This window comes from Biomphalaria glabrata, chromosome 16 (genome assembly GCF_947242115.1).
Source record: "Biomphalaria glabrata chromosome 16, xgBioGlab47.1, whole genome shotgun sequence".
NCBI lineage: Eukaryota > Metazoa > Mollusca > Gastropoda > Planorbidae > Biomphalaria > Biomphalaria glabrata.
Genome location: NC_074726.1, coordinates 19,197,825 through 19,223,198, shown reverse-complemented (window position 1 = coordinate 19,223,198; position 25,374 = coordinate 19,197,825). Strand labels below are relative to the sequence as shown.

Below are 25,374 nucleotides of genomic sequence, written 5' to 3'. Positions count from 1 at the left end.
TTGGTTTTGTGCTGGGTATATAGGTATATAGCTTGCTTTCTCCACCCAACAATAGGTTTGGTGCTGGGTATAAAGGTACATAGCTTGCTTCCTCCACCCAACAATTAGTTTGGTGCTGGGTATAAAGGTACATAGCTTGATTCCTTCACCCAACAATTGGTTTTGTGCTGGGTATATAGGTATATAGCTTGCTTTCTCCACCCAACAATTAATTTGGTGCTGGGTATAAAGTTACATAGCTTGATTCCTCCACCCAACAATTGGTTTTGTGGTGGGTATAAAGGTACATAGCTTGCTTCCTCCACCCAACAATTGGTTTTGTGGTGGGTATAAAGGTACATAGCTTGCTTCCTCCACCCAACAATTGGTTTTGTGGTGGGTATAAAGGTACATAGCTTGCTTCCTCCACCCAACAATTGGTTTTGTGGTGGGTATAAAGGTACATAGCTTGCTTCCTCCACCCAACAATTGGTTTTGTGCTGGGCATAAAGGTACATAGCTTGCTTCCTCCACCAAACAATTGGTTTTGTGCTGGGCATAAAGGTACATAGCTTGCTTCCTCCACCCAACAATTGGTTTTGTGCTGGGCATAAAGGTACATAGCTTGCTTCCTCCACCCAACAATTGGTTTTGTGCTGGGCATAAAGGTACATAGCTTGCTTCCTCCACCCAACAATTGGTTTTGTGCTGGGCATAAAGGTACATAGCTTGCTTCCTCCACCCAACAATTGGTTTTGTGCTGGGCATAAAGGTACATAGCTTGCTTCCTCCACCCAACAATTGGTTTTGTGCTGGGCATAAAGGTACATAGCTTGCTTCCTCCACCCAACAATTGGTTTTGTGCTGGGCATAAAGGTACATAGCTTGCTTCCTCCACCCAACAATTGGTTTTGTGCTGGGCATAAAGGTACATAGCTTGCTTCCTCCACCCAACAATTGGTTTTGTGCTGGGCATAAAGGTACATAGCTTGCTTTCTCCACCCAACAATTGGTTTTGTGCTGGGCATAAAGGTACATAGCTTGATTCCTCCACCCAACAATTGGTTTTGTGGTGGGTATAAAGGTACATAGCTTGCTTCCTCCACCAAACAATTGGTTTTGTGGTGGGTATAAAGGTACATAGCTTGATTCCTCCAACCAACAAATCAACAAATGGTTTTGTGCTGGGTATAAAGGTATGTAGCTTGCTTCCTCCACCCAACAATTGTTATTATGCAGGGTATAAAGGTATATGTTATATAGCTTGCTTTCTCTCCCAACAAGCATGAACAATATATTTCTGAGTGTCTCAGAGTGTCTCTGAAAGTTCTTGCTGTCTTTGCTTTGATGGACTTATAGCATAACTCATGCTAATGTCAAGAATGGTGTTTCCAAAATACTAATAAATTTTATGTCTTTTTTTATTATAAAGTTAAGAATCTTGAAGTATTTTTTTCATTCAACATAGTCCTTTAATTAATATTGCCTGATACATTTTTGTATTCCTGGCATCAAGGTATGGAACTTACTACACAATAAGTTCAGGTGAACTGTATTTCTTTATGATGTATCAAAAAAATAATGATTTTATGCATTTCCTTTTTTGGACACTAAGAATTTTTCTCATGTATGAATTATCTAAAAGGTCTTAAGTATTGTGAACTTTTAATATGAGATACTGGTTTTCTTCTCCTGAAGTGTTGGACAACAAACTTTAAATACTCTGCACCCTATATATACCCACCACTAGATCAGTAACAGGTAACAAGACTTAATATCCAAAACAGAGATGTTGACGGCATGCTTTCAATCTTTACCCAAGAGTGACTATGACAATAGTCACATGAGTACAAAATGTACTACCACTTTCATCAAGAAAATATACTGATGATCTTTGAAGGGCTAGCTCCCATCTAGTCTGCCACTGCAGGTTCATCAATACCCACAGAGGGTAAAGACCCTTACTAATAAAGCCACTATATGCTACCAGCATTAAGGATGGTTCCCTCAAATCAGATTATGAAAAAAACACAAAAAAGATAAGACAACTATTAAGTGATTCTCTATCTGGGCTGATCAAACTTGATCAAGAAAAGGAAAGTGACAAGTGATAAAAAGGGATAGGAAAGACCAAACAAGAAATAAATGGAAGAAATTAGTAAAGATCCATACTTAGGTTTCCAGTTAGTGCAACAAATCTAAACACAAGCAGTTAGTGTAACAGCCCTCAACACTAACAGTTAGTGTAACAGCCCTCAATACAAGCAGTTAGTGCAACAGCCCTCAACACAAGCAGTTAGTGCAACAGCCCTCAACACAAGCAGTTAGTGCAACAAATCTAAACACAAGCATTTAGTGTAACAGCCCTCAACACAAGCAGTTAGTGTAACAGCCCTCAACACAAGCAGTTAGTGTAACAGCCATCACAAGCAGTTAGTGTAACAGCCCTCAACACAAGCAGTTAGTGTAACAGCCCTCAACACAAGCAGTTAGTGTAACAGCCCTCAACACAAGCAGTTAGTGTAACAGCCTTGAACACTATCAATTAGTTCAACAACCCTAAATACTAGCAGTTAATAGCACAAACCTGAACACTAGCAGTTAGCATAATAAACCCTAAACTACTGCAATAAAGGAACACAAATAATTAACAAATTAAATGCATGCAACAACCCAAAACTTGTAGCAAACATATAGTAGAAATAGCAAACAAGAATCAATAGGCGAAATAGTATGATCAGCCATGACAAACACTTGTGTGCCAAAATGTAGCAATCTTAAATGTAGAAAAACAAATAAAGTAGACAGAGTACAGATATGAAAGAGTAGAAATTAGTACAAATCTTAAAGACCAACTGAAGAGGTTTTTATCGAAATTGAGATAACTATTGATTATGATAGTAGATGGTATCAAATATAGATCCTAAAAATTTGAGTTAAAAGAAATACATATTTATACTAGAAAAAGTCATTTGAAAGTGTAAAAAAATTAACGAGATTTGAAATGGCTCTGTCATGGCCGAAAGCGGAAGTGACGTTATAGTATGGAAATCACGGAAAAATGTCGAGCTCAAGACACTAGATCTAGCTAGAGGCCTGGAGGATTCTAGATCTTGTTTTTTGTTATTAAGACCAACTTAACGTAGACAATTTAATCTTATTACTAGATTGTAACTAGATATGGATTTAGATATCTAATAATAGATTTTTAGCTAGATATATTTTTTTTACTAGTCTTAGTTTAGAATATTTAGATGTAGATCTAGACAATCTAGATCTAAATTATTCTAAATCTAGTCGTAGATCTAAATCTAATTTAGTATAAATAAATTAAATAAATTACTATAAAAATAAATACAAAAAACAATAATATAGGAATATAAAAATATAGTCTTATGACTTATATAGTGACTAGCCTAGGCTATAGAGCTAGGTCACTTCACTAGTGGTCTGTAATATTAATATATATAAATTCTATGTCCTGGGGAAGGTTCTGTCTAAATCTTTAGTTGGTCTATAAAAAAAAGTATTAAAAGTCTATTCTTGTTTTGTAGTAGGGCCTACTACAAGATTTAGAAGACTATTATCACTTATAGTCACTATAGTGTCTATAGTAACAATAGTTTTTAGAAAGCATATAATTTTTACATATCATTTAAGGAAGGTATAGATCTAGATTTATAAATTAATAAAATCTAGACTTACTAAACTCTTTCATCATTAGACTCCAAGAATTATAAGAATTAAGATAGATCTACTATAGACCTTTATAGTATATAATCTAGTTATATTCTAGTAAAGTAGCACTAGATTCCTCTAGGCTGATATTAATGTTCATATTATTTATTATTATTATAGCTTTTATATAGCGCTACTTTCATGCTTATAACATGCTCAGAGCGCTTTGGTCCAATCTCATTTGTGGACCGGGGGGGGGGGGGGGGGTAAATCTAGGAGTTGCTTTTCCGTGCTGCCTTTAGGCACTCAGTAAACGCAACTCCGCCCGAGTCCGGTGTCGAACCTCGAGCCCCCTTCTAGGTAGCCAAGTTCAAGCGCACTTAGCCTCTCGACCACGCTTCCCACCAATATTCATTTAATATTACTTAATTTTTCATTTATGTATCTATTATGTATCTATTACTAAATATATATATAAATATATTTTATTTTATTTTATTGTAGAAACCTGAGATGAACTCCTATTGAAAAATCAGAGCAGGAAGGACTAGTCCTCCCGTAGTGCTCTGGCAAGAAACTTAGCCGTCCGGCGTAGTGCCTCATAGCTACCATACAAGTCGAGTGACTGCACAGGCAAGTCCCCCCTTAGCTCGCGGAGCTGGGGACACTCGTACAAGACATGCGACACTGTTTCGACGCTCTCTCCACAGTGACGGCATCGGGAGTCAAAGTTAGTGCGGAACCGGGCAAAGTATGCCCCAATAGGACAATGTTCCGTCCTGCACTGCGCAACTATTGACTGCTCTGACCTCCTCAGTCGCCATTGTAGAAACCTGACATTGACTAAAAGATGATCTGACGCATCCAACAGTGGATGGCTGCCTGATTGTGTGTTATGCCAGCTGGACTGTTATTTTATAAGACTGTTGAGCATCTTTTACTTATGAATCTAAAAGATGATGCTATGACACTCAATGGCTTAGAAGAAATCCTGTCAGTTTTATATGGTTATGACAATAATCTTTAATAAATAAGTCTTATACAAGGACAATAAAGATTATTATTATTATTATCATATTTTCAGTTGGTTTGTTTTAAGCTAACATTGTCTTAAATTTTTAGAATTAACAAATTTGTTACATTTTCTTTATAAATACTCAAAAGTGAAAAAATATTCTTTTGGATAAATTTCAACTTTGTGGGACATGCCCTTTATATTTAATGCAAACATAAAGTTATAAGGCATTATCTTTGATTCCAAAGATTAAGGATGAATGCAGCATTTCTCTTGATCACACAAACCCAGTTGCAACTTGTATATTTTGTCATATCTAATTCATTATACAGACAAACCAGTGGTTTCTATGGCATATAGGAAAACAGATTGCATTTGAAAGAAACAGCTTAAAAGCTCTGACGAGCTTGCTAAAGACAGACGCAGACGACGAAAAAAAATTAAATTATTATAAATGCGGAATGCATAGTTTGTTTATATTTATAAATTAGTTAATGAAATGTAAATATTTCCAGTAAGACACTGTTTACAAAGATATTTTAAAGAAAATTTAGCACCCAAAAGTTATTTAGCCAGATAAATAATTTAATATTAGAACTTGAAATATTTAATAGCTTGAACCTAACTGATCAAATATATTACCTCAGCTGTTTCTGCTCTTATTATCTTATTTAAATTAAAGTATTCTGATAATATTCTAATAGTCATAATGTTTTTTGTTTGGACAATAAAGATTATTATTATTATTACTTTGAAAATATGTTAATATAAGAAAAAGTAAAAGTGAACTATTAGTTAGCAATTCTGCTTTATAACAGAATTAGGAAAAACAAATTGAGCTCTTCATTGCTATCAGCTTTTCATTGAGCTAACTGCTTCCAATATGGGGATTACTCTTAAATTTTTAAATCATATAAGTTAAGGAAGCTGAATTTGTACTTAGTGTGTAAGTAACTATCAAGCTTTGACTTGTTTCTCCCCCACCCCATCTCTACACACAATTACACATTATCATTCCAAGGGCATTTGAATAAGTGAATTCCATTAGTCAAGGAGCTGTTTCTGCAACCATAGTTTCTAGCATATAGATCTACTTTGTCACATGTAAATTATGAGTGAGTCTGGTGTGAATGTACACTTTGGTTTCTTATAGTTATAATGTTTTTTGTTTGGTGTAATGCACAAATTGTAAGACAAATTTCCTTACGGATAATAAAGATTATTATTATTATTATTTTACTATCATCGTTATCAGAACGAAAAATACCGGTAATTGAAAGAATTGGTGATAAAAAAAAATTGCAGGTGTACTGCACGATATAGTGGACAGAAACACTGTGTTGTGGTCAAATACTGGGTACGCATGAATGGATCTAAGTTAAACCGGCTTGCTAATTGTGATTAGCTTACACTCATAGTCATACAAAACCACACGTGGACTTTAACAAGAGATATAGTAGACTGATCAACGTTGTACGGTGGACTAAAACTCGATACTAGTACGCTTGATTGGATCTAGGCTAATCCGGCGAACATTAATTCGCTTACCTCTAAATTTAGTAGCGTGACCTAGTTTCCATACTATGACGTCACGGACCAGTGTAGTGAGGGAGAAAGACATCTCGAATGGCTACGAGACTAAGACTTTTTAGTGTCCCTAAAACCCACATTAAAACGCTAATATCTCATTAACGGCTGAAAAGTTATAGAAAATATTTTGCATACACGTTTTTTTAAGCATTATATTACAGAAAACAAGTATTAAAACGGTTTCTGTGATTGACCCCAAAACCTCTTCAGTTGGTCTTTAACTTGAATAGTTTTATAGAAAATGTTTAACATGACCTTTTATTTTCATCACTTGATAGAAGTCCTCAAACATCAACATGTAAAGTTCCAATCAAAATGAGTAGATCAACAGCTAGCCCTTATGTTCCTGAGACACTGAAATACAGAATATTTAAATTGATTTTGTAATTTATTTTGTTTATCTTTCAACTAGTCACTAGGGTCTAATATACAAATAAACTTAAGGCCAACTCAAAGATATTAATAAAATGATGCTTTGTGCCTAAAAAATTCTGAAGCTGACAAGCTTAAATTTTGTGTGAAAAAAAAAAAAAAAAAAAAAAACATGTACGAAAAGGTTCAAGTTTCTATTTGAATGAAAGGAAACTCCCATACAATGATTAGATTTAAATACAAAAAGTGATTTTAAAAATTCACCAATATCTAGATCAGTAGATGCCGTGTGTCTTGTTTAAATAATATTGATGTTTATAGATTCTAGACTTTGTTCAGCAAAAAAAAAAAAAAATTTTAAGTGATGCATTTTACACAAGTTACTGTTTACAATAATGTTGTTGTTTGAAATGAATAGGTATGCCTAATTTTACAAATAATTACCTTAGAAAATATCTAGTAAACTGTAATTATTTGATATAAACACAAATATAAACAACCTGTAAAGTAAACAACTGTCTAGTTCCGCTAGCCTTTCTGGTCAACATGGAGGTTCTAGTAAAACTGATACTGGGAGGTGAGAACAACTCACTTAACCCAATAACTTAGTAATGTAGTTATTAAACACCTGTTTGTGTGTTTGGTGGGAAAAGAAGGCGGGAGGGGGGATAATGTTGACCAGGCGATCTAATGCACAATTTAAAGCAAAGTCTGTGTGTAGTTTTGTAGAAGGCTTACACAATGTGTAGAAAGAAACATTTGAAACAGGGCTACTACTCCGTGGATGTTTCTTCTTCCGTGTATTTAGATTTTTAAGAGGCAGAATGAGAGAACGCAAGATATTAAAGAACAATTAAATTAAAGAACAACAGAAAATAATTGAAAAAAAGAGATAAAGTGCAAGAGAGAGTGAAAAAGAGTCATTCAGAAAGAGGTTAAAGAAAGAAAGCAAAAAAAGAGAGAGTAGGGATCAAACATAATCAGAGAAATCAAAAAGGTTAGAAGTAGAAAAAGAGAGAACCAAATGTATATTCTCTCTATGAAACGGAGGGGGCGCGTTGGCTGCAACAAGCGGTAAAGCGCTTGGCTTTCGAACCGACGGGGGTTCCTGGTTCAAATCATGTTAGTAAAGACAGGGATTTTTAATTTCGGGATCCTCTGGCGCCTCTGAGTCCACCCAGCTCTAATGGGTACCTGACATAAGCTGGGAAAAAGTAAAGGCGGTTGGTCCGGGTTGGTCGTTGTGCTGGTCACATGGCACCCTCGTCAACCGTGGGCCACAAAAAAAACAGATTATCGTTACATCATCTGCCTTATAGATCGCAAGGTCCAAAAGGGGACCTCTACTTTACTATGAAACGATTAAACATTGTTTATATTTAAAAAAAAAAAAAAGAACGAGAGAAAATAGAGAACGGGGGGGGGGGGTTGGGAGAGAAGGAGAGAGAGAGATGGACTGACAGACAGATAGAGCGAAACGAGAAAGACGATGGATTGATGGAATGAATTAATCTTTCCATAGACTTGCAGATGCCAAGTAAAGGAATTGACATTGGCCACGTTTCCTAAAAGTAATTTCATAAATGCTCCTTCTTACCTAGTGCTATTGGGTTGCCTAAGCTAGCAAGGTAAACCAGTGACTTGGCAGAATTTAAGTCATTGGTTAACATGCATGACTAGATGCATGACGCTTATGACGTATTATAATCATTATCTTTTTTGAAGTAACGTCTGTATTATATAAGATAAGAATTCGAATCGATTTTTGTTTCTCGCGTCCTCAGTAAATTATGTTTAATGAGAGAGAGAGAGAGAGAGAGAGAGAAAAGGGAAGAGAAGAAAGAGCCATGGCAAGCCACGGTGCAAAGATTGAGAAAGAAGTAAGAGAGATATAACGGGACAAAGAGCCAAATACAGTGGGGAAAGAGAGGGAGGTAGGGGGCGAATGTGTAGTACAGGATTAGTAGCATTTTCCCATGATACTTTTTTTTATGGAGGAAATGTATTATAGATATAGGCCCTATAAATGTGTGTGCGCGCGCGTGCCCGTATGTATGATACAATTTAAAACATACACAAAACTATGCATTTTTAAATCAATTCTTGGTACTTGAATGTGGAGATAATAAATATCTTGCCAACATTCCACCCAGAACAGAAACAATATCATCAGCTGTGTTATGTCCACAGAAAAAGTAATAAAAGTTATCTTATAATCGAGTAACAACTTGATTTGTGAAGTTGTGAACATATAATATTTACACAAGAGTGTTACTAAATTATTAAATTTTCACTACCTTAACTATTTTAACTGTGAATAGACCTTGTTTTTAATAACTTAACTAAATAAAAATTAAGCTCTTGTCCCTGTGGTATGAAGGGAGAGTAACCTTTTAGGGATTACGGGTACGACATGGCCTAAAGTGTGCCGATGTGCCAAAAAAACTCAAAACCTTAAACATCCTTTTTTTAAATTAAAATATTTATTAAAGAACATAACAGAGGGTTACTATTACCTTTTTAAAAAAAAAACATTCCAAGATATGATTATATAATCTATATTCCCTATGGTGGAAATGTAAATTTTAAAATCCTTACAGAGACTATAGAGTCGTGTGTATTTGAGGTAATGTTTTATTCTCTTAGAAACTGTGTTTATATCCTCCTCATTAACAGAGCCCACAGATTCCTCCTTGGCTAATGAATAAACTCAAATTAAATTTATCTCTCCTTAATTTCAAAAAAGAAAATACAGACCCAAGCATACTACAAGTCCACTTTAGGGAACTGCAGGAGAGCTACGGAGATTGTGGCACCATTTACACTGACGGATACAAAATGGATGGAAAGGTCGCGTGTGCCTGCTCCTTTCGGAACAAAACAATCTTCCGTAGACTCCCCGATGGCTGCTCCATCTTTACGGCCGAATTGCATGCAATATCGCTTGCACTAATGGCCGCCAAAGCATCAGAAAGGAGAAAATTTATAATCTGCTCCGACTCCAAATCTGCATTGCAAGCTTTAGAGCGGATGAAGACTGACATTCCATTGCTACATAAGAGCCTGAAGCTGTTGGACCAAATAACAGCAGACCAAAGGAATGTCACCTTCATCTGGATCCCCTCCCATGTTGGCATTGAGGGAAACGAAGCCGCAGACAGAGAAGCAAAGAGAGCCCTAAATCATGCGGTGTCAGGAACCCAAATTCCCTGCTCGGACCTGATACAAAGTATTGCCTCTGCCACCTATCGAGAGTGGCAGGACCGATGGGAGGCTGAGACTCACAACAAACTCAGGCAGAGGTGGGGTTGTCTACGAAGATCTGATTTTTGAATTGTGAACATATAATATTTACATAAGATTTTTACCAAATTATTAAATTTTTACTACCTTTACTATTTTAACTGTGAATAGACCTTGTTTTTAATGATTTAACTGTATAGAATTTACGCCATGTAAAGGGAGAGTAATCCTTAAAGGATTACGGGCACGACATGGCCTAAATTGTGCCGATGTGCCTAAACTCAAACACTATATAGGCCTATTTGTATGTTTAGAATTATATTTGTATTTGTAGGTAGTGCTAAATAAATAGGCCTATACATTTTAATATCGGGCGACACTCAATAGATCCAGAAAAGTTATCACTGACTTACTTGCACAATTTCTTTTTCAACTATCTAGTTTACCGGGCTTTTACGACCGAAATAACTTTATATATACTAAGTAATTATTTTTTTATTTTTTTTTACCAATTTTTAGATCATGTCGCTCCTTCCACTAGGGCCCAACATTGACCAATTTGGTGGGGTGGTATTTGATATTTTGTTGGTTTTTTTTTTTTTTTTGGGCACATCGGCACAATTTAGGCAATGTCGTGCCCATTGGTGGGATGGTCCAATGTTTTCTTTGTAGAAATCAGAGTTAGTTATAACACATTCACATGATATAAGCTACTTATTAATATTTTAACCAATCTTTAAGTTGCCCCCCACCCTTCTGGTTGGCCGATTCGGTAAGGTGCCATAAACACTGTTCAGTCTTTACCTAAGGGCTAAAAGTTTACAATTCATGTCAGAAGTTGAATGCCTTATCTAATTACAATTTAAAATGTTATTAAATTTAATTTTATTACCTTTATTTTTAATAATAGCTATTCGTATAGACATCTACAGTGTAAGAGGCTAATCATAAATAATACTTGACTTATGCAAAACAACGAACAACTCCCCTTTCTATTTTAATAATGATGGATCCTTTTATTAAAGTCTATTCTTAAACTTTAAAACAAAATGAAGATTTCTAGATGGGGTACATTTTTTGACACCCTATAAGAAAATCATGAAATTGAACCCCTTCCGCAATCCTTTAGCATTTGTATTAAGGTTGAATGGCTTAACCTTAATTTAACAGGTTTCATTTGCATTAAAGTTGAATGACTAAACCTCAATTTAACAGGTTTTTGATGATTACAAGTGGTCAGTATTTTTTTGTTTTGTAGAATGGTAATTTGTCATTTACAATTAATCAGGGTTAGTAGCACTTTTCCATGACAAAATTTTAGGAGATTTTAGGAGGTTTTTTAAGGATGAAATGTGTGATGTGTGTGTGTGTTTCCTATCTGTTTGTGTGATACATAGTAAAACATACACAAAACTAAGCATTTATCAAATCAATTATTGTTATTTGATTTTAAAAATAATAAATATCTTGCCAATATGCCACAGAAACAATGTTATCAGCTGTGGTATGTCCACAGAAAATGTAATGAAAGTTATCTTTTAATCTAGTAACAACTTGACTGTCATCCCAAAACCTCATACAAACATTCTTAGAAATGCCTTATTCATGATGTATATTCTCTGTGATGGAAATGTACATTTTTAGTTCCTATGTGTATGTTATAGATACTAGAGTCATGGTGTGCATTTGAGGTAATGTTTTATTCTTCTATTAGTTAACTTAAATCCTTTTCATAAACAGAGACAGTAATATATAGGGTAATATTGGCCTATTTGTTGGCTTTTGCTTTCTAAAAAATGGCTTTTTGGATTGGACGGGGGGGGGGGGGGGGGGGGGGGGGGTGTTAGACCTATTCGCGTTTTTTTTTCCTAGCAGAATCTTTTTCAACTATATAGTTTCCCTGGCTTTTACGAGTGAAATAATTTTTGCGGACTTTTCACAGCTGTATTCAAAATATTTTCGTTAAATCTACAGTAGATCTAGACTCTAGATCTAAGTCACTAACATTCGCGGACTTTTCAGGGCTGTGAGAGAAATATCTTCACTATATATATTCTAGTGATTTAGCGTAAATCTAGAGTCTAGATCAAAGTCACGAAAATTCGCGGACTTTTCACTGCTGTGTGAATATTATCTTCACTAAATTTACAGAAGATCTAGACTCTAAAGCTTATTCGCTAAAATTATCGGACTTTAACTCTTAAGTCACTAAATTTTGCAGACTTTTCACGGCTGTGTGCGAATCATCTTCACTGAATATACCGTAGATCTATAGTCTAGATCTAAGTCACTAAATTTGCGGGCTTTTCACTTCTTTGTGCTAGTTAGCTTATTTCTAGAGTAATCTAGACATTAGATGTATCGAGATCATTAAATTGACTAAAATTCACGGAGTTTTCAGGTTAGGTGCGAATTTTCTTCACTAGATCTAACTTAGATCTAAATACTATTACTAGATACTAGCTAGATCTAGAAGATTTACCGACTTTCCACGCGGTCACTCTTACACTTACAACAAGAAGATTTTAGGTGAGGGAGGGCCCGGAGGGGTGTAGCCTACAAATTAGTCTGGTAATTGCTCTTATATAGACAATAGTCACTACAGACTAGATCTAGCGCATCTTTAGTGGTAACAATTAATTAATGGAAACAAACATTTCTATGCTGACTTCAGAAAAATACTGCTAGGTGAAAAAGCTTGCTTGGGCCAAGGCCATCTTCAATCACGAGGTCGCGCTTCACTAGTGGGTGAAAGGCGGTGTAGAAGCGTCACTGGTCAGCTCATTAACACAGCCAGCCCGTAAGGTCATGCGATCAGAATGCCTAGTTACACTGTTGTTTTTTCCACCCACATTTTTAGCAAGAAATAATAAAAATTATATTTTTAAAAAATTATTGGGTAAAATTTTAGGAGACAGCAATTTTTAGGAGAATTTTAGGAGACTTTTCATTTTTTAACAGATTTTAGGAGCGCTACGAACCCTGATTAATTTAAGCTTATTAAAGAATTTCATTTAATTCTCAAGTGGTATTAGCAGTTTATACATTTCCAGTTCCCTTTATACATTTAATAAATGTATCATATATTCAACTCTATCAAAAAAGTTATTCCACATCTCATATGTAGTTATATCAGTGCTGCCTGGTCGTTCGGATTTATCGACGGTCGAGGGTTCAAACCCTGCCCGCTCCCATCCCTCATCATCCTGCTGGAGGTTTGGACTAGGAAGTAAACTATCTTCAACTCTGAAGGAACATCCGAATTACGTAAAACATTTTACAATCTCTTGTATGTAACATTTTTATGAAATATTTTCTATAGAAACAACATAATTAAACAAACTGAGCATTTTGAAAACAACACTTAAGTCAAAAATAAAACACAACAATATTATTTTACAACATTTTAATCAATGTACAAATAATGTAATCTACATCAATATGACAATATGATGTTTATGAAGTTTCTGTAAATTAAAAAAAAAAACAAATGTGTTATGTTCATCCAGGCCTAGACAGGAAAGTCAAGATTATCACAAATCCTTTACAGCAATTTTAAACTTGAGGCAAGGAAAGCAGAGTTTGTTGACCCTGGGGCAGGTAGACAACATTTCTTGATTTGGAGAGTTGAAAAGCTATGTCCTCAGCTGCTTCTATCTTTCTTAACTCAACTAGACCCTCTCCAGCTTTACCAAAAGCTTGGGCCAGAAGTTCTGCTGCTTTGGAGTCTCCTTCAGCAGATATGATGGCAGCTTTCTTTTGCTGCTCAGCCTAAACAGGAATAAAAAAAAAAGGTCAGTAAAATAATGTCACTGAAAGTGATACACAGAGCATGAACTAAATAGAACTTTGACCAAAAAAAAAACAAAAAGAAGAATGTGATGGAAACTTTTCAAGTGAATAGAAAACAGTTTACTGAAATCAATGAGCCGTTTTTTTTAAATAAAAAATTGGTCCTCCAAAGAGTTGTTTAGTTTGGTTACTACTTTTAGTAGTATCACTTAATGAGCAAATCACGAAGAGATTAGAAACTGTCAAAATATGCAAAACTATACAGCCATATCACAAGGTTCCAGGGCTCACAATGACCTTCCTTCAGAAAACATTACCAGAAAAAAACAGGCATACAGAGAAAGTGATGGGAAGACAACATAAAAGATGGACAGGCCTGTCATTGAAAGAAACCCTACCCAAGGCTAAAGACAGAGAGGAAAAAAGAAAGACAGTTGACAGATCTTGTGTGATGCCCCAATGGTTCAATGAGATAGGTGATAGTGAGTGGCTAATAATTTGGGCTCATTGAGCTGGGCATAAATACTCATAAACAAAAAATCTCATGAAACTCATCCAATTTAAATCATTAACTTAATTTTAAGCACAGTTCTCCAGACAACCATTACAGAGAACCTAAGCCTCTTCTGGGGGCGCTGTGGATGAGCGGTAAAGCGCTTGCCTCCTGAACCAAGGTCCCGGGTTCGAATCCTGGTGAAGACTGGTATTTTTAACATCGGGATATTTGGGCACCTCTTAGTTCACCCAGCTCTAATGGGTACCTGACATTAGTTGGGGAAAGGTAAAGGCGGTTGGTCGCTATGCTGGCCACATGACATCCTCGTTAACTGTGGGCCACAGAAACAGATAACCTTTACATCATCTGACCCCCATAGATCGCAAGATCTGAAAGGGGAACTTTACTTTAACTAAGCCTCTTCTACGCTGGCCTGTCCTCTAACACCGTACCCTTCTACAACACTATGTGGATCAAACTAAGCTCTAGTTCTGTTTCTCCATTCATTTAGCCAGAATCAACTGTCTTCCTTGCAGTATCAACATGTCTATCACTAGTGCTCAACAGTATGGTGTGCACCATAAGCGCCGGCAGAGGAAAATTTTAATAATATAAAAATCAACTTGTTCCAATTGATTGATAGCATTATACTATGGTAAGGAAGCAAAAGAAACTTTGATCTGCTATGCCTAAATCTAAACAAAATTTAAGACTTGAAATAACATTGCATTAAAAAAATGATCATAAGGTGCCATGGACAGAAGCAGAGCAGAGAAAAAAATGACACAAGGTAAGATAAAAATAGGGGCGTAGTGTCTTGGCTTCAGAATCAAGCGGTCTAGGTTTGAATCTCTAAGAAAGTTGGGATTTCAAATTTCTGGATTTTTAGGATACCACTGAGTCCTCCTGACTCTGGAGGGTACCTGGCATTAGTTGGGGAAAGTAAATGCGGTTGGCCGTTTGACCAAAAAAACAGGTGACCTTTACATCATATGCCACATAGATCACAAGGCATGAAAGGAGGTACTATACCCTTAAAGATAAAACATGGTCTACAATTTTTTTTAGACAATTGAAAGTTACAAAACAAAAACAAATATTGCTAAAAATTGATTAAGATTTTTTCTAAACCACAATTAAAATGGATATCATGGTCTGCACAGCAACAACTGCTTTTGCTTTCTTTACTCATATCTAATAACTTCTATTGGTACAGTCTGTTACAACATTATCATAATAGTTTGAATATGTTCTTGTTATTACAACTTTTTGAAAATGATTTTCAGACACTTATCTTGTATGTATCAGATTCACCAGCATTGCAGCATTTTTTAATAAAGAAATCAGTAAATATTTTAAATGAGGATACATTTATTTCAATAAATTATCTTAATTTTAAGATTTAGAATTTAGATCTAGTTTTATAGTGGCTTAGACTTCAGATCTATCTAAAATTATTAGTATGGAAGAGACATCTAAAGTTTAAGTCTTCAGTATTACCTAATTTAATCCTAGACAAATCTACTGTTACTAGATCTATAAAAAGACATCAAAAATATACTAGATCTTATAAGGATGTGTGGTCAAGAGGCTAAGTACACCATCTTTACTTTTCCCCAATTAATGTCAGGTACTCATTAGAGTTGGGTGGACTCAGAGGCACCCTAAAGATCCCGAAATTAAAATCCCAGTCTTCACCAGGATTCAAACCAGGGAAGCCAAGCACTTTACCACTCAGCCAACATGCCCCCTATATTAGACTAGACTAATTTATTCTTATTTCTAACTTTAATTAGATCTATTAGTTCTAAATTGTTCACTACTAATTACTAGATTTAAAAATTCTATATAACATTTTGTATGGTGATCTAACAGGAAGCAGGAGTGCAGCTGGTCATCCAATTTTTAAGGTAAACTGATGCATGCAAATGTGACATGAAGCTCTTCAAAATCAACACTAGCAGTTTTGAAAAAGTGGCACTGGATAGATCCACATGGAGAGTGAGCATAAAGGAAGGTTCCCAGATTGCAGATGACATATACAACAGTAGTAGAAAGATGGGTGAAAGTGCAACAGTGCCTGGTGAAGACATGCCCAACCTGTATCCACAGCTGTGTATCAAGAAATGATCTCTTTAGTCACACGAGAAGTTGCAAAGGGAAATGATTGTCTCTGGAGACGTACAATGCCACAGATAACTAAAATATACATTTAACTCTTTCTCTCTTAACTGACAATACCAACGTTGATTCCACCAAAATGTGGTAAATAATTACGAAGAGAAAGAGTTAATCAAGTCTAATTGGATAAAATAAACAATACATTGTATATTACTATTATTACTATTAAAAGTCTTAGACCCCTGTATTGTAGATCTAAATCTAGTTTCAATCTAACTAGGCTGTATGTGAATGCCAGATTTTTTTTATTTAAGTATTTTTAATAATTTTACAATTTAAACACATTCTAAAGGCCAAGGTACCATATCCAGGAAACTAGTAATATATCTAGCCTTCCCAGTATAGTATAGATCTCTAAAGCCCTAAGCACACAATCTAGAATGTTGTGTTTGTGTGCATTTTTTTAAATTTCATAGATCTAGATCTAGTTGGATTTTGTATTAAAAGTTCCTAGGCCAAGAGTTTAGATCAAAGCTAGATTAAAGAGAGACCATGTCTGACATCCAACAATCAACTGATTTCCGGTGGTTGATTTTCCAAAACAGCTAATTTTACACCCATGACTATGGAAATCTTTGAGTGCAACTAGCATTTTGCTTGTGACTCAATTTGAAAAATACAAAACACATCCACATTTTGTTTTTAAGACAGTGTAAATTTAATTGATTTTTAAATTCCTGACTTTTCCCAGACAAAAAAAAAATTGCCTCGAAAAGCATTGATGACTTTTGAAGTCTGAGATTAGATTTCTGAAATTCCAGACTTTTTCCAGTCTGCATACGAACCTGTTAAATAGTTCTAGAAAATATGTAAATCATCCACTGACCTTTTCTACAATGTATCTGGCCCTCTCTGCCTCTTGCTGGGCTACTTGCTTGGCTTCTACTGCATCAGTGAACTCACGCCCAAATGTAAGATGAGTCTACAAATTACATCAGAGTAGTTTAGGATTACTGAGTAGGCAGGATAGTGTCAGACACAGAGCACTTTTTGAAAAATCAATTTAATTAACTAATTCTAATCATTAATAGTTTTAAAATTGATTATATGTTACCTAAAGCCTTAGTAAAAGAGGAAGTATACAAAAAAATTGATGACAATTGGAGTATGTGTAGAAAATAAAAAAAGATGAGTCAGTAGAACTGGTAGATTACACACACCTACATCACATTTGAAACAATGACCAGGAAATGAAAAACATTACCAGTCAGACTCCATACTGCTGTTGAAAAGCATGGACTGTCATTGAATTATTTTTTTCAAATTAGTATTACACTCAAACCAGTACTTAATTCTTTTAAATTGTCATGTAACATGAATATTGTGAATGAGCAAAAAAAAGTAGATAAATGCAAGTCATAGATATGAAATGTCTTTTATTTGTAATTTAATTATAAGCAGAAATATAGCTACATATTGATTTATGATTATGTTTAGTTTCTTAGGATGAAAATACATCATACATATCATAAATTTACAATATGATTACAATTTTGTACAGCAAAAGCAGATTTACTTAGGCCTATGAAAAAATTGTTGTGGTTTAGCAATGTGGGGAATTTTATAAAAGGAATTGTGGAACTATTAAGGCTGACAACCTCTTATTTCAAACAAACGATTTTAATTTTGTTTTGAAAAGTCTTTACATTTGTGTGCATAAAATACTTATTTTTATAATTTGTTGAATCTTAATTCTAGTTCTTTCAGCTCTTATTATAACTTAAGATGAACAATTCTTAGCCCAATCTGCCTTTAGTAAAGACAGTAAATAAAATCTTTTTTTTTTCTTGAAACAGAAAATTTCAAAAAAGTATCTCATTAAAAAATGACTTCCTCAACAAAAAGATTCAACCATGCTGCACTAAAAATTATTCATATTAAGAATCCATTACAGTTGAAAGTAGTATTAAAGTTGAAAGTAGTGATTAATGATTTACCTATATAGAATACATTGAATTAATGAACTGTAATGACTCAAATTATTTTATGCCTCTGAAGAAATCTTTTCTTTCTAAAGAAATGCATTTTTTTTAATAATTCAAAAGATTTTCAACTGGAGTCAGAAATTGAATATTGAATTAACTTTCTATTTGTCAGAAAATGGTATTTTTTTCCTAGCCTACTAGTTTGATTGTTTCTGTTAAAAAAAAAAGATGACTCAGTAACATTTTCATCATTTAAAATTAAAAAAAAAAAAAGCAGTGGAAAGAACTTACTAATGAAATATCATCCAGAATAAGTCCAAACTGTAGGGCTCTTTCTGTTAATTCTTCACTGACTCTAGTGGAGACAAGCTCTCTCTGAGTAATTAGGTCACTTGCATCAAACTGGGCCTGAACAATCATGATCATGTGAATCAAATAATTTAGTTCCTCTGCTTAAGTTCATAAAACAAGTATCTACAAAGTTGCCATTGAATGTATACTTACAACTACTGCTTTCAGAACTTCTGTTGTAATAGAAGGTAAAACTCTTTCATCATAGTCTATTCCCAAATTTGTATAGATTTTTGGTAATGCTGGCACTTGGGGTCGAAATAGAATTCTTAGTGTGATGTTAACATTTTGTAAATCTATAAGCAAACAAGAATGTGAGTATAAGGAGAAAGAAATATTAATTGGAGTGTAAGAAGACATTTCAAAAATTTTTTTTTATAAGAATCAATACATATAATTCTCTTTGTGGCTCAAGAGTTTGGACATGCAAGAAGAAGTAAAGGAAAGGTCACTCTTTTATTTCTGCTAGTCGGACGAACTAGAGTTACCCTACAAAAAAAAAGAGGGGGGGGGGGGGGGGGGAGAGAACAAGTAGTATTCAGCCGTGCCAAAATAGCAGGACAAAGAAAGATCATTCTTCTTTTTAAATTCTACCTCACGTAAATTTGGCGGCAAAAAAAGAGGGGGAGGGGGGGAACAAGTAATCTACTCTGTATTCACCCATCACTGAATAGCAGGGCCGGACTTAAACCATTGTGGGGCCCTATGTGAAACGCGATTCGGGGGGCCCAGTTTGGGTTGGGATATGGATTATAAGTGAAAATTAAGAGTTTGTATTAGAAAATACATTTGTCTTTGCCTTTTATTAATTCTTTACTACGTATAGAATAACTTATGAGCCTAGCGTGTAACAAAGTCATACAGTATATCATAAAAATTCTATTTCCTACATAGATCAAGCTCAATAGCAAGAATTACCAAATGTTTCAATCTTTCTACAAGAATTGTTGACCTCAAGTAATTCTTCATTAGTTTGAGGCACGAGAAGCTTCTTTCGCCAGATTCCAAAATTACAGGATAATGCTGTTTTTTAAACGCGCGTAGGATTGTCGTTTTCCAAATTGAATGACACCCCAAAATGACAACTTTTGTCTATATATTTTAGGAGATTTGTATGGGTTTTCTAAAGATTATAATAATTTCCAGAGATTTCCCGGATCTCCTGGTAAATCGACAGGAGGCCACTGGAAAACTGTTATATAAGTTATAAAATGGTTTGATTTAATAATTTATACACCTAAAAATTAGCAGGTCCTATGAAAGTGCCGGGCCCCCCCTCCATAAAAGTTTTTTTTGAAAATAAATCCCAGAATTTGTTTATATTTAATGCAAAGTTATTTTAACCAAAAAGTTTGGGATGAAAACATTAATTGGTAGGTTGTTTCATAAGTTTGCTAGTACTGAATTTAATTAAAGCTAGATGTAGATAAACTATGGAACAATGTTTTCCTTAAAAAAACAAAAACAAAACAAAAAAAAAAAAAAAAGATTTTTTTAAGATAAGTTACACCTCAAATATAACATCCTTATATTAGTGTCTCACATTATTTTTAAGTTATCATAGAGTGAAGCCCCAAATTTAATGTACCTAATGGATTTGAACTGGATTTAAAATGGTTTTAAAGGTAAACTTTAACACTACAGATATAATTTACCTTTGCTTCCTGTAAATGTAGGGACATTCCTTGGCTTAGATCTAATGTCAAATATTATAGGTTTCTGTATCCATGGAATCAAAAAATGTGTTCCTTCTCCTACTACTTCATCTTGCACTCCCCTGAGCCTGTCAAAAATGACTGCCCTTTGACCGCCATCAACTGAAACAAATAATTTAGAAAAGTTGTTCAAATGAGTCAAAAGCTAAGTATGTCTTCTATGTGTCACAATAAAATGAGAGCTTATAATTTCACTTTAAAAACACATTTCACAATACAATAGTATGAAGCAAGCAATAATTAAGTAAAATATCTTTTAAAAAATACTTTTATATAAAAACAAAGGTTATATTGAGTAAAAATTTCATATTAACCCTTTTTTTTAATCATTCACATGAAATTAATGTTTAAAAGATTTAGACTAACAATAATAAATTATTTCGATTGAAATATAGTTTTAATTATAGAATGTTTTTGTTTAGGGGAAGGGGTAGCCTGAGAGAAAGTTATATCCTAACACAGTACCCTGCATAATTAAAAAAAACAAAAAACATTTTTTTAAGGAAATATATTTTATAATATGTTTAGTAATGAACTAAAACAGTAATTAAAAAAAAAAAAAAAAAAAAAAAAAAAAGCATGCTTATTGGGATAAGGAAGCTGCAAAAGGTTCCATAGGCTTGGGAGCCATAATGTAAAAACTTTAGGAGAATCCCTGCTCATTTCAGAAGAATTTTAGGATTTAAAGAGATTACAAAAATTATACAAATTCTTTTATTATTTCAATGGGATGTACCCTAGCCCACCAGTGGCAACAGTGAAAGCATCATCAGGTGCTTAGGTTTAGTTGTTTTTTTGGAGAGGGCCTTTTTTTTCCAGCAGCGCTAACAGTAATAGCTCTTTCTAAGTAAGGAGCTAAGAGGTTCCTAATCATACTTATGCAGCATGCATGCAACAGTTTTTCACATACATTGAAATCATAATCATGATATCATAATATTAAAAAAAAAAGAGAGAGAATTGATCATCTTCATATAATATAACCATTTCGTAACATAAAAGAAAATCTAATAAGACCATAAGAATTCCAGTTGTCTAGATCTAGCCACCAGTAAAGAAATAACTAGATCTAGATCTAGTTTATTACCAATACTATAGTACAGTATACAGTTGTGTGAACTGGATTGTCTAGATTCTAAATATGGCGGAAAACAGATTTCCCACTGAAAATGCATTTTTGAAAGTCAGTATTCATTATCTCTGAATTTAGGTCACCTGTAGCGTATTTTTTAGATCTGATACCTAGATCTATGTTTGTGTAAGCTTCATAAGCAACATTTTGTGGAAATTCGTTTTTATTAAGATTTTGTGCGCTTGTGAAATTCACCAAGTAGGCTATTCACGACAGAGAGGTTTTAATTGTGGTTTTATGTGATCCCCTTTGAAAAGGTAAGAAACATATTATTTTTATAGTTATATGAAAAAAATTGCCTACTTATCATTAAAAAATGGTTGTTGTAAATGTTCAAGGAAAAAAAAAGTGAATTGAATGGTTCGTTTGTCCTATATTTTAAAAAAATAGCCTCGATGCAAATACGAAAATTAGCTGTCGCGAATGTACGCTTGCCAATATTTATTTATTTACACTTAAATATTACCAATTTTAATTAGGAAACACATATTTTTATTTTAGAAATCATATTGCAATATTTTCGTACTTAAAAAAGAGAAAAAACTATAAAAAATAATGTTTTATTATGTTTTTTATAAACCAATCGGAAGTGGTGTGGTCGAAATCGGAGGACTTACGCTTTTTTTAAAACTTGTTTTTTCAATCATTCGCACTGAATCCTCGAGAAAGAAACATCGCTAAAAGCGATCTCAGTCCGAACTATCCATAAGACAATATTTTTTATAATATTATCAACTATTAAGGTAATTATTGTACTTTAATACTAGGTTGTCGCTTTCGAACAACCGATTATCGAATAACCAGACATCGGCAATAACGCACGCGTGCTAAACAGGCTAAACACTACACAGCGTGATGCCGCATGGAGATCGATATCTTAATTTTAACTTATATTTTATAATCTAGACTAGATCTAGATTATAGAATACCTAGATCTATAATCTATAATAATAGAGATTAGACCTAGACCTAGCCCTAGTCTAGATCTAGGGATTATATACTGTCTAATAGAGGCTAGATCTAGAAAAACTTCTACGGCGACTACAGGTGTTTTTTTCCTTTGTAAATTCTTTTTACTAACGCCAAGAAAACCAAGATCGGGATAAAAGATTGGATTGTAGATATAGAATCTAAATGTTTAGATTAAAATTAATTACGGTATTGCTAGATTAGATCTAAAAAAAATGCTGACCGGTAAAAAATTGAGTGCTGTATCACTTCCATTGTTAGATCTAGATTCTAGACTCTAGATCTAGACAGTAATTTAGATCTAGGTCTAGAGGTACTAGTAGATATAGACTAGAGATACCAAAATAACGCAGATACATTTTTCTTTATCTAGACACTAGATCTAATAATACTTGTTATGTTTGTGATTTATAGATCTAGACTAGTCTATATCTAAGACTAAATAGATCTAGTAAATTCTAAATCTCTATAGATTATAGATTACTATAGATCTAGATATAGACTATAGAAGAATAGATCCACTTATCATCTTATGACTTAAACTTAAGACATCGTTAAAAATAAACAAACACATATAAACCAAATATAAATGTTTTTATTTCTTTTCTCAGCAACATTTACAACAGATACAAAAATTGAGATTATTTGAGATAGTAAACAGAAAACACCATGCACTTCTAGCTTAAGCCTATTATTAAATGCCTCAAATGCCTAGATCTAGAAATGATCAAGAACAAGATCTATTTATATCTTGATAATAATTCATTTAATATTAGATCTTTTCTAGTCTAAAATACATCTATATATTATACTGTATTTATGTAAAAAAAAATGAAGATAAATATAAGAAAAAAAAGTGACTTTTTATGGTAGGGTGGGCCGAAGAGGAGACTTATTTATTAGTTATAAATACATTTCAAAGTTGTTTGTTTTTTCAAATGTTCTATAAATATACTTTACTTTGTGACACAGTTTTATGTTAATAATATTGTGAATTTGTGAAATTCATGGCATATTGGACATATCTTTCTGTGAATTTTGGATTTTTGAATATTAGGGGTAAGTGTGTTTGATCTCATTTTTTATGTTAAATACTTGCCTGATGTTAATGAATTTACTTTTTTTGGATTCCTTTGTTCTTGGGCATTAAAATAGATACATATTATGTCAAAACTGATAATGGTTTTGTTATTCAGGATGATGATAAAGTATAATTTGCAACTTTTTTTTTACCGAGGGGGTGGGGTCTGGGGCTCAATTAATAGGCATAAATGTCTTAAAACTCATGTTTATATATTTTTTTCAAATGTTCTATAAATATACTTTACTTTGTGATACATTTTTCTATTAATAATATTGTGAATTTGTGAAATTCATGGATAATTGGACATATCTTCTGTGAGTGATGGATTTTTCATTATTAGGGGTAAGTGTGTTTGACCTCATTTTTTCAAGTTAAATAATTGTCTGCTGCTTCTGATTTTATTTTTTTTTTAATTCCTCTATTCTTGGGCAATAAATTTGATATATAATATGTCAATAATAGCCAATTTGAAATTGGTCAAAAAAATGGTCCTAAAAGTAGAATGTTGAGAGCTCAATTTGTTTTCCGCCATATCTATAGTCTATAGGTCTAAAAGAATCTTCAATCTAGGACTGATCATTAGAAATAGGTTTTCTCACAAAGTGTCAAGTGATGGGATCCAGAATCTAATCTAGAATTTTAGATCTAGATGAGTATATTTAGTTTTAGATAAGCCATCATTATCATACACATAAACGTCACTCATTCTAAAGTTAAAGTAGTTAAAGTCATTATAAAGAGGTCTTTAAGAAAATCTTAAAAAGTAATGATTATAAGATTTATAGGTCTATAATGATAATCTGTAATAAGATTATAAATCTAACACATGTAACATCTATTCCAGGATCTTTCATCATCTAGTATCTAGTCTACATCTAGAATCCAGATCTTTTTTATCTTTAATTAAAGTTTAATCTACTGACTACTCATCTAGATTCTAGATCTATTCTAGACTCTAGACCTAGATCTAGTATAATGAACAGTTACAATTACTGAATTACAATGACAATCTTTGAATCTACTGGACTGCCGACTGGAGTCACTCTACTTGACTCTACTACTACTAGATCTAGTAACTAAAACTAGTACTAACACTCACTAACAGTAACACATTACACACTACCTACATTTTTCTACTCTTATTAGATCTAATCTATCTTATCTAGATCTACATAGATTTTTTATTTTAGTTTATTTGAAAGATTTTTCTTCAGAACAAGCCTGTGGTTTGTGTCCTTTGTTTTTGGTAACTTTGACCTCAAATCCTCAAAAAAAAAAAAAAGTTGCATCAATCATCTCAGTGATTGTTGTTACTAGTCTAAGTGCAAAATTAAACACAAACGATAGATCTAACTAAGAGTCTAGAATCTTGAGAACATACCATTATAAAGTGCTGACTGGACTACTCCTCCGGTAACAGCTAATGCAAGGCCAAGTTTCCCAATATTATTAAAAATACGAGCCATGATTTTGATTTACTAATGAAAATATCCTCAGCATGGAGAAATTACATTTGTAGCGGAAGTTTTCTTTTGACATGCGCTCTTGTTTAATTTGTATAAATATATAGTTCGGTGTATACGTAGGATTCTGGTTTTCAGTGTACGAAAGTGGACTGCTAATTTTTAAAAATCAAAATCATGGCAATATCAAGACCATCATCTCGATCTTATTCATGTATTATTTTTTTTAAACTTATCATTATGGTCAGAACAACACCTAATTTTTTGAACATCCAACGTCTTAACGATCCACCAACATACATCTTTTTTTAAGTAACGTCTGTATTTAATAAGATAAGATAGACCGTGAATTATAATTGTATGTTACAATGAAGTGAATTAAACGGCCC

At 33.6% G+C, this 25,374-nt stretch overlaps 1 protein-coding gene and 1 long non-coding RNA gene across 2 annotated transcripts; one reads left to right on the top strand and one right to left on the bottom strand.

The window, feature by feature from the left end:
- The first annotated feature begins 2,829 nt into the window (after window positions 1-2,829).
- Window positions 2,830-4,729, top strand: LOC129923519 (uncharacterized). The gene is made up of 2 exons (XR_008775485.1): window positions 2,830-3,121; window positions 4,162-4,729. It is a non-coding gene; the product is annotated as an uncharacterized LOC129923519 (long non-coding RNA).
- Window positions 4,730-13,268: 8,539 nt separating this feature from the next.
- Window positions 13,269-25,064, bottom strand: LOC106072400 (prohibitin 1-like). The gene is made up of 6 exons (XM_013232767.2): window positions 24,904-25,064; window positions 20,278-20,439; window positions 18,776-18,918; window positions 18,563-18,679; window positions 17,173-17,268; window positions 13,269-13,648 (listed from the first exon to the last, which is right to left on the bottom strand). The coding sequence occupies exons 1-6, from the start codon at window positions 24,986-24,988 to the stop codon at window positions 13,433-13,435; spliced, it is 819 nt and encodes a 272-aa protein (XP_013088221.1). The 5' UTR covers window positions 24,989-25,064; the 3' UTR covers window positions 13,269-13,432.
- Window positions 25,065-25,374: the final 310 nt, after the last annotated feature.